The sequence below is a fragment of the Scyliorhinus torazame genome, chromosome 9 (genome assembly GCF_047496885.1).
Source record: "Scyliorhinus torazame isolate Kashiwa2021f chromosome 9, sScyTor2.1, whole genome shotgun sequence".
Taxonomy (NCBI): Eukaryota; Metazoa; Chordata; class Chondrichthyes; order Carcharhiniformes; family Scyliorhinidae; genus Scyliorhinus; species Scyliorhinus torazame.
Window position 1 is genome coordinate 66,103,524 of NC_092715.1, and position 10,407 is coordinate 66,113,930.

At 45.8% G+C, this 10,407-nt stretch overlaps 1 protein-coding gene across 1 annotated transcript in view; it reads right to left on the minus strand.

Annotated features, from left to right (window-relative positions):
• The window catches only part of iqgap2 (IQ motif containing GTPase activating protein 2), a 424,926-nt gene extending 418,091 nt beyond the window's left edge, over positions 1-6,835 (minus strand). The window contains exon 1 of the mRNA XM_072516040.1: positions 6,680-6,835. Within this exon, the coding sequence (XP_072372141.1) occupies positions 6,680-6,722 (43 nt within the window). The 5' untranslated portion in view covers positions 6,723-6,835. The remainder of the gene's footprint in view (positions 1-6,679) is intronic.
• Positions 6,836-10,407: the final 3,572 nt, after the last annotated feature.

Here is a 10,407-nt window from a genome sequence, read left to right on the forward strand (position 1 = left end):
ACAGGATCTGTTCAGACAAGGAGGAGCGTAACAGACATCTACAGACGTTGAAAGATGCCCTCGTACGAACGGGATATGGCGCTCGACTCATCGATCGACAGTTCCAACGCGCCACAGCAAAAAAACGCACCGACCTCCTCAGAAGACAAACATGGGACACAACCAACAGAATACCTTTCGTCGTCCAGTACTTCCTCGGAGCGGAGAAACTACGACATCTTCTTCACAGCCTTCAACACGTCATCGATGAAGATAAACATCTTGCCAAGGTCATCCCCACACCCCCACTACTTGCCTTCAAACAACCGCGCAACCTCAAACAAACCATTGTTTGCAGCAAACTACCCAGCCTTCAGAACAGTGACCACGACACCACACAACCCTGCCATGGCAATCTCTGCAAGACGTGCCAGATTATCGACATGGATACCACCATTACACGGGAGAACACCACCCACCAGGTACGCGGTACATACTCGTGCGACTCGGCCAACGTTGTCTACCTCATACGCTGCAGGAAAGGATGTCCCGAAGCGTGGTACATTGGCGAGACCATACAGACGCTGCGACAACGAATGAACGAACATCATGCGACAATCACCAGGCAGGAATGTTCCCTTCCAGTCGGGGAACACTTCAGCAGTCAAGGGCATTCAGCCTCTGATCTCCGGGTAAGCGTTCTCCAAAGCGGCCTTCAGGACGCACGACAACGCAGAATCGCCGAGCAGAAGCTTATAGCCAAGTTCCGCACACATGAGTGCGGCCTCAACCGGGACCTGGGATTCATGTCGCATTACATTCATCCCCCACCATCTGACCTGCGAAATCCTACCAACTGTCCTGGCTTGACACAATTCACACCTCTTTAACCTGGGGTTACCCCATCTCTGGATCTGTGAAGATTTAATCACCTGCTAATACTCGCATTCCAAGCATTGTCTGGCATCTTTGAATTTGTCTATATATATATGTTTCTGGAACATACCTCTTCATTCACCTGAGGAAGGAGCAGCGCTCCGAAAGCTAGTGACATCGAAACAAACCTGTTGGACTTTAACCTGGTGTTGTAAAACTTACCATATTTATCCCCGAGATTAGCTTCCAATCCCACATTCAAGCCATCACTAAGACCGCCTATTTCCACCTCCCTAACATAAGCCCAATTTCAGCCAGCTCAGTTCATCTGCTCTGAATACCTCACTCATGCTTCCATTCTTCCATTACTTCCATTCTTGACTATTCCAATCACTCCTGGCTGGTCTCCCACATTCTACCCTCCAAACTTAGTCATCCAAAGCTCTGCTGCCCGAGTCTTAATTCAAGTCATTCACCGATCACCCATGCTCGCTGACCTAAACTGGCTCCCAATCAAACAAACAGAGTCTTGATTTTAAAATTCTTGTCTTTTGCCAAATTCCTCCTCGTCGCAAGGAATGTAGGAGCTGCAGAAGTAGGCAATTCAGCCCTTCGAGCCTGCTCCGCCATTCAATCAGATCATGGCTGATCTTTTCCTGGTATCAAAACCATCTCCCCACCTGTTGCCCATATCCCTTTAACCCATTTTTAAAAAAAAATCAGAAATATATCTATCTCCTTGAAACCATTTAATGACTCAGATTCTACCGCACTATGGGGCTTCCTTGGTTAATCTTGTCCAGCCTCACAATGTTCAAACTCATCTAATTCTGGACTCAAAACATCCCTGATTTTAATCACTCCATCCTTGGTGGCCACATCTTCAGATGCCTCAGACCCAAGCTCAGAAATTACCGCCCCTCAGGGCAGCACGGTGGGGCAGTGGTTAGTGCTGCTGCCTCATGGCGCCGAGGTCCCGGGTTCGTTCCCGGCTCTGGGTCACTGTCCGTGTGGAGTTTGCACATTCTCACCATGTTTGCGTGGGTTTCGCCCCCACAACCCAAAACATGGGCTGGGTACATGGCCACGCTAAATTGCCCCTTAATTGGAAAAAATGAATTGGGTACTCTAAATTTATTTTTAAAAAATAAATTACCACCCCCTCTACCTAGCTTTCCTGTTTGAAGACAGTCCTTAAAACCTCACTCTTTGGTAATGAAATCTAAGTGGCATGGTGTCATATTTTGTTTTATTTTTCTCACATGGCTTTGGGTCATTCTATTCTATTATATTAAGGGTGCCATATAAATACGAGTCATTTGTGGCAGAACAGAAATCCTTTGACCAGAAATTATAAACACATTAACAAGAAATTATCTGGAACTTTAAATTAAATTGCGTCAAAAAATGATCATAGCAGTACCAACTTTTATCCACTGAAAGTAATCAAAACATAGCTCTCCCTAGAGTTGACTAACTAACATCCACAAATTATTAACAAAACTTTGCACATCTATGGCTGGGACAGTGAAGAAGAATTAAGAATCTTAATATTCCTCTAAATGTTGCATGCATACAATGACTAAAATATACATTTTAACAGATAAATATCAAAAATATGTTGGGGAAACCCAAACCACAGGCAAATTACAAACTACCAGAAGGATTGACGTGTGCTGACATCAGCATGCCAAAATCCAGGGTTAAAGTCCAAAGTTTGCAAAATGAATGTTTTCCAAATTGCTTAGTTTTACCTACTTAAACAAATAACATTGAGAGGATTGAGCAGCCCAAAATGTCTATACTTTTACTTAACCCCTACCGCAACTACACTAATAGAGAGTCTGTTACATGTTATTATTTATTTATTATTCTATTTTGACCATTAGAACACAAGAAATAGGAAGAGTAAGCCGTTTATTGAAATACCATTCAGAATTATTGCTGATCTAGCTCAGTTGGTTTCCTTAATATTCACAAATCTGTCCCTCTCTGACTGACCACCCACAGTGGCATTGGTGATCATTTGCAGCTTTCTATAGACTCTGGAGGGGTTCCAATGGATTGGAGGGGTAGCGAATGTATCCCCACTTTTTAAAAATGGAGGGAGAGAAAACGGGGAATTATCGACCGGTTAGCCTGACATCGGTGGTGGTGAAAATGCTGGAGTCGATTATTAAGGACGAAATAACAGAACATTTGGAAAGCGGGGACAGGATTGGTCGAAGTCAGCATGGATTCACTAAAGGGAAATCATGCTTGACAAATCTTCTGGAGTTTTTTGAGGATGTGACCAGTGGAATGGACAAGGGTGAACCAGTGGATATTGTGTATCTGGACTTTCAAAAGGCTTTTGACAAGCTCCCACACAAGAGATTGGTGAGCAAAATTAAAGCTCATGGAATTGAAATCATAGAAATCATAAAATCCCTACAGTGCAGAAAGAGGCCATTTGGCCCATCATGTCTGCACCGACCCTCTGAAAGAGCACTCCACCCAAACCCACTTCTCCACCCATCCCAATAATCCCTTAACCTAACGTACAAATCCCTGGATATTAAGGGGCAATTTAGCATGGCCAATCCACCCAACCTGCACACCTTTGGACTGTGGTAGAAAACCATGGCACCCAGTGGAAATCCACCAGGACACAGGGAGAATGTGCAAACACCACAGTCAGTCACCCAAGGTTGAATTGAGCCCAGGTCCCTGGCGCTGTGAGGCAACAGTGCTAACCACTGTGCCATCATGTCGCCCCACTGTGCCGTATTGGGAGTAATGTATTGACGTGGATAGAGAACTGGTTGGCAGACAGGAAGCAGAGAGTGGGAATAAACAGGTCCTTTTCAGAGAGGCAAGCAGTGACTAGTGGGGTACCGCAGGGTTCAGTGCTGGGACCCCAGTTGTTTACAATATACATTAATGATTGCGATGAAGGAATTGCATGCAATAGCTCCAAATTTGCAGATGACACTAAGCTGGGTGGCAGTGTGTGCTGTGAGAAGGATGCAAAGAAGCTTCAAGGTGATTTGGACAGGCTGGCTGAGTAGGCAAATATTTGGCAAATGCAATATAATGTGGGTAAATGTGAGGTTATCCACTTTGGTGGCAAAAACAGGAAGGCAGATTATTCTCTGAATGGTGGCAGTTTAGGAAACGGGAAGTGCAACAAGACCTGGGTGTCATGGTGGAACAGTCGCTGAAGGTTGGCATGCAGGTACAGCAGGCAGTGAGGAAAGCTAATGGCATGCTGGCCTCCATAGTGAGAGGATTTAAGTATAGTAGGGATGTCTTGCTGCAGTTATACAGGGCCTTGGTGAGGCCACACCTTAAGTATTGTGTGCAGTTTTATTCTCCTAGTTTGAGGAAGGACATCCTTGCTATTGAGGGTGTCCAGCGAAGGTTTACCAGACTAAATCCTGGGATAGCAGGACTTAAATATGAAGAAAGACTAGATTAACTGGGCTTGTACTTACTGGAGTTTAGAAGAACGAGGGGGAATCTCATCAAAATAAATAAAATCCTGATGGGACTGGACAGGCAAGATGCGGGAAGAATGTTCCTGATGTTGGGGATGTCCAGAACTAGGGATTACTGCCAAAGAATAAAGGGTAAATCATTCAAGAATGAGATGAGGAAGAACTTCTCTCAGAGTTGTGAACTTGTGGAATTCTCTACCACAGAAAGCTGTTGGGACCAGTTCGTTGGACATATTCAAGAGCGAGCTGGACATGGCCTCTGTGGCTAAAGGGATCGAGGCGTATGGAGAGAAAGCGGGAGTGGGATTCTGAGTTTGCATGATCAGCCATGATCATATTGAATGGTGGTGCAGGCTCAAAGGGTCAAATGGCCTACTCCTGCGCCTATTATCTATGTTTCTCGACTGTAGAGATATCCAAAGATTCACACTCCTTTGAGTGAAGAGATTTCTCATCAGTTGTAAATGGCAAGCCGCTGATTCTGATGCTTCATCGGAATCTTCCAGATTCATAAAATCTACAAGACAAGGAACGGTTCCAAGCCTGTCAACGGGCCACCGACTGCGCATTCTTTTCCCCTATATGGTTCATGAGGAAACCTGGTGGATCTTGACATTAGCTGTGGATTATCAGGAGCTTAACAAAAAGAAGTCACTAACAGGTACCACCGTTGCTCCTAGCCCTGAGACTATGATAAAGCAAGCCCCTCAGGTATGCTTATTCATAGTCCTCGGTATAAGCAATGGGTTCTGGCCAATTGCCCTGAATGAGGAATGCCAAGATAAATTCACTTTTACCTTTCAGGGACACCAATACACATGGACATGTCTCCCAGAGGGATTTAACAATTCCCCCTCCATCCTCCATCAAAGACTAACACAGGAGTTACTTAAATTCGCCAGATCCAACTGCCTTATGCAATATGTTGGTGACCTTCTCTTCCAGACTGAGACTAAGGAGGAGCACCTACAGATTCTTGGGAGCTCCTCACTCTTCCAGGATCCCTGGGACTAAAGGTTAATCCCAATAAAGCCAAAATTATGAAACCACAGAGGTGGTCGATCAACAGGTAACCTCCACATTCATTGTCCAATTAGGGGTAACAACCAGCAGACACGCACACCGGGGGAACGACAGAGGCAAAGGGAACATGATCTCAACTTCCTTCCCGCCAAGCCCCTTACTAATTTTGTTTCAATGATGTTCAATTGTATTACACCAAGTCTCTCTCTCATTTTTCTAAAACTCTCATGTCAAGCCACTCAATCGTCAGGCAATCCCCTCATCCCAGGAATCAGTAGGTGAACCTCTTGAATTCTTCTTGGGCAAGCATATCCTTGTTCAGGTAAGGAGACTGAAATACTCCAGGTATAGTCTCACCAATAATTGTAGGAAAATTCCGGAGGAGTGATTTTCTGAGATTAGAAAGCAAGGGCCTGACACTGTTAATCTTTAAAAAGTGAGGAAATTACTGCTGTCCCCTTCTCGCCTGACGAAATTGTGAGATCGAAGGCTTTAAAACAGACAAATTCGTTAACAGGTGGCTGAAAGTCATTTCCCCTTTTGGTTTCGCAATGTCAACCTCACCGCCCCTTTTTTTTAAAAAAAAAGAAACTGCATGTTTCCTTAAAGTTGGTGGAGTTTGTGCACACCTTTATTTATCCTAGTGAAATGCTATTGAAAATTAGAGGTCACAGACATGTGAGGTTGTGTTCAAAAGGCAGGTTAAAGCAGAGCCGCACCCTGGCCGGGTGTGAGTGAGTGAGAGAGAAAGAGCGAGGCCGGTGATCTCCAGGAGACTTTAATCCGGTTCCACCCCCTCCGTCGCCTCTGCCCGACCCAATTCCACACACCCATGAGGCAAACTCCCTCAAAAAAAAGTGCTAGAAAGTTTGCAAACGGCAGACGAAAAAGTTTGAGAGGGGTAAAACAAAAACACAACCGAACACGTTTCAGATTCCAAACAGCAGCGAAGCTTTCAGACAAAACATTAAGTAATTTCGAGAGGAAACCGGAAACCTGAAGACACGTCCCCCTTGTGAAGTGCACACAACACCCAAAAAAAAAACCTTCAGATTCAAAAAATATAAGACACGTTTTCCAAATTTTAAACAACGGCCTCGGTTGGTTTAATACCGCAGGGTTGGAATGGCCCGACCAGGGTAGGAGAGGCTGCTTCAATTATCATTTGCATCTTTGTATTTATTTATGTGGCAAAAGTTGTTGCAGACTTGCCCGGGAGTCGCGTGCTGTGGATATAAAGTAGCTCGAGGCGGCTTGAGAGCGAGCGCTTCACCATCTGCCTGTGTCCCAGTGCACCAACACTCAGTTACAATATTACTCACATCCATAGCGGGGTCTGAGCAGAGTCAGGTTCTCCTCGTACATCCTCGCCTCACTGCGCTCCACGCTCCGGATTGTCTGATGTGTACACGCGTGTCCCACAGTGACTCCCGCTTCCCCACTGCACTTCACTCACTGAGTGTGCCGGGCTTTCCTTCGGCGTCCCGTTATACCGTGGGGAGCAGCGCCTCTCTGTGGCAGCGGCCCCTGTTGGTTTAGGCAGCCTGTTGCAGCCTTCAAATCACCCCTCACTCACTCACTCAGGGCCCTGTGTTGCACGTTTTGGGTGAGCAGGGTGTCAAACGCGGGGGGAATCCCAATTTCCCCGTTTGAGAATCCTCCAATCCAGCAACTGGCGAATTCACTCCTTTAGGGTTTCTACTCCTGGTGTGGGGTCACCTTCCCTCCACCATAGGGTCCTACAGCACAGGAAAGGCCCTTTGGTCCATTGCGTCTGTGCCAGTGAAAAACAATCACCTAAGTATTCTAATCTCATTTTCCAGCACTTGGCCCATAGTCGAGTATGCCTTAGGCATCACAAGTGCATATCTAATTACTTCTTAAATGTTATGAGGTTCTCTGCTCCGCCACCCTATCAGACAGCGAGTTCCAGACTCCCACCACCCTCTAGGTGATAAAGCTTTTACTCACATTCTCTCAAAACCTCCTGCCCCTTACCTTAAATCTGTGCCCCCTGGTCATTGATCCCTCCACCAAGGGGAAAAGTTTCTTCCCGTCAACTCTATCTATGCCCCTCATAATCGTATACATCTCAATCATGTCCCCCCTCAGTCGCTCCGGTCCAAGGAAAACAACCCCAGTCTATTTAATCTCACTTCACAACTAAAACTCTCCATCCCAGGCAACGTCCAGGTAAATCTACTCTGCACCCTTTCCAGTGCTATCACATCCCTCCTACAATGTGAATCTCAGAACTGCACACAAGGTCATAAGGTCTGAAGTGAGGATGTGGAACTTCACTGCATTCAGTTCCATTGGCAATTCCTCAAATAAAGAAGCCGTCTGTAGCTTCATGCAACAAGACCTGAAAAACATCCAGGATTAAGTTGTTAATTGGAAAGTAACATTTGTGCCACAAAAGTGCTTGGGGAATGATCTCCAACAAGAGTAAGTCTAGCCACCTCCTCTTGACATTCAATGGAAATGGCATCTGTAATAATCCCAGGAGTCACAGGCTAAAAGGCAAAGCAGGTTTATTCTCCAACACAAACAAGGCCACAGCCGCAGCGATCAAAACAAATATCCCAGCCCAGGATTATCGGGAACTGCCGGTCCGGATCTGGGGTCAATATTCAAGGCTCTGCTGGTGGGCCCCAGCTGGGTGGGCCTCCACCCGCTCAACATGGCAATTCATATTCTACAGGGAGGACAATCAGCGATCACCCATGGTCTTCATGAGGGTTATAACATCCCACTTAAGTCTATTTCATCCCCTTCACTCAGTGGGAAAAGGGACCTCTTCTACTTTTTGACACTCGGCCTCGGGTCTGTGGCCAGGTGGACCTGGATTGGGGTGGGGGCATGAAGTGGACTTGCAGACCTCCGCTTCCTCAATGAGCGCCTGAGGGTTGCGGAAGGGGGCTCGTCCTTGGTGCTGACCTCCGGAGGCAAACCAGTCTGCTCAGCCTCCATCTTGGATCTCAAGAGGGGATCAAAACAAATATCCCAGCCCAGGATTATCAGGAACTGCCGGTCCGGATCTGGGGGTCAATATTCAAGGCACATTATTGGTGACCCTTGTGTCACCGGTGGGTTGAGACCTTGTGCCAGAGGTGGCCGCGACTCGTGTTGAGGATGTAGTTCCCACTGGAAATGTGCTCTCTACTCCTCAGGTAGTCCAGGTGCTTTTAAAAGGCCTTTCCTTGGACCTTGACTTTATAGGAGACATCTTCCCCAACACGACTCCAGGGATCCCACTGAAGCCATCTTAAAAGTTCTGTACATATACGGCATCGTCTATTTTATATGTTCTCTTGAGCCTCCTGTCGTTGTAATTCCTCTTTTGGCTTTCCTGCTTGGACTCCATCTTCCCCACCAAATTGGGAAATAGCAGGCTCAGCCTTGCCCACAGTCGTCGTCCCATCAATAATTCTGCCGGGGCACCTCCCATGTGAGACATGGTTCAGTAGTCAAAAAGGAATCGAGCCAAGCGAATGTCAATGGGACTCACTGGCTGTTTCTTCATTCCGTTCTTGAATGTCTCTACCACCCATTTTGCTAGACCATTGGACAACGGTATGGCACCATCCGGGTGTGCCTGATGCTGTTGGACTTCAAAAATGCCTGGAACTCCTCGCTTGTAAAGGCAATAACATTATTGGATATGAGGACCTCTAGTATGTCATGGGTAAAAAACTTTGCGGGAGTTTTTCTATTGTTGCATGAAAAGTTGTGGAGGCCATGCAATGCAGTTCCAATCATTTAAAATTAGCGTTGACCATAATGAGGAACATGCAGACACCAGAAGAATGTGCAGACTCTGCACAGACAGCGACCCAAGACGGGAATTAAACCTTGGTCCCTGGTGTGTGAAGCAACAGTGCTAACCACTGTGCTACCGTGTCGCCCTTCATCAGAATTGGGTGCCAACCTGGGCGGAGGGTGATTACCCGGGGCCGACACAGGATAATACTATTTTGACAAGATGGGCCTCGGATGGACTTCTTTGTTCATGAGAAGCATTCTGTTATTTTCCCTCAAATATTATGCATATCTAAAAATAAACACAGATTTTTTTATATATTGGACATACTTCTGTGCAGTACATACTCAGATTCCTGGACACTCAGAAAGTGCTACTTTGTAACTGATAATTTGTAAGTGTTTCAATCAATTTGCTAGTAACAAATATAACACTAAAATACAAAAAGGCATTCATGGAATGTTAGCTTCACCCCAATTTTAGTCTTTGCAAAGCTGTTTAGCATAGCACATTCGGCCATTTTATTAATATTCCAGTAATATCATGAGCTTTTATTCATCATATATACTACTTTCAGATGTAAGTTAAAGTCACAAAATAGGACTTGGTATTTTGGAAATTAATCATTGATTAATTATGGGTACATAACTCAGGAGTTCAAAAGGTCATTGATCTTTTAGAGATGAGTCAGAGGAAATCAATAAGAACGATTCCAGGATGTGACTTTTATTTATATGGGAAGACTCAATGAACTGGACTTTTGTTATAACCTGCCTGCTTACCATTGGCTGGGGACTAATGACAATCCCACAATCCTGTGGGAGTATGAGCTTCCCCACACCTCCCTGGATTTTTGTTGGATACAGGTTGGAAGTTGTTTTCTATTATACCATGCCTCTGTACGGACGTTTGGATGTTTTTGATGCTGCGCTGGAAAGCTGGAACCAGTACGCACAATGGATGCGTTACTATTTCCGGGCAAACAATATCACCGAAAACGAGCGCAGGTGGTCATATTGCTCACCGCCTGTGGCCCGCATACGTTTGAGGTGATTAGGAGCCTTATGTACCCAGCTGCGCCGGACACCAAAACGTTTGATGAACTTGTGAATACAGTGGGGCAACATTTTAACCCAACCCCGTCCACGATAGTCCAGCGTTACCGGTTTAATACCGCTGAGAGGACCCCTGGAGAATCCCTTGCCGACTTTCTATCCAGGCTACGCAGGATTGCGGAGTACTGTGACTATGGTGAGACCTTGTCAGAAATGTTACGCGACCGTTTGG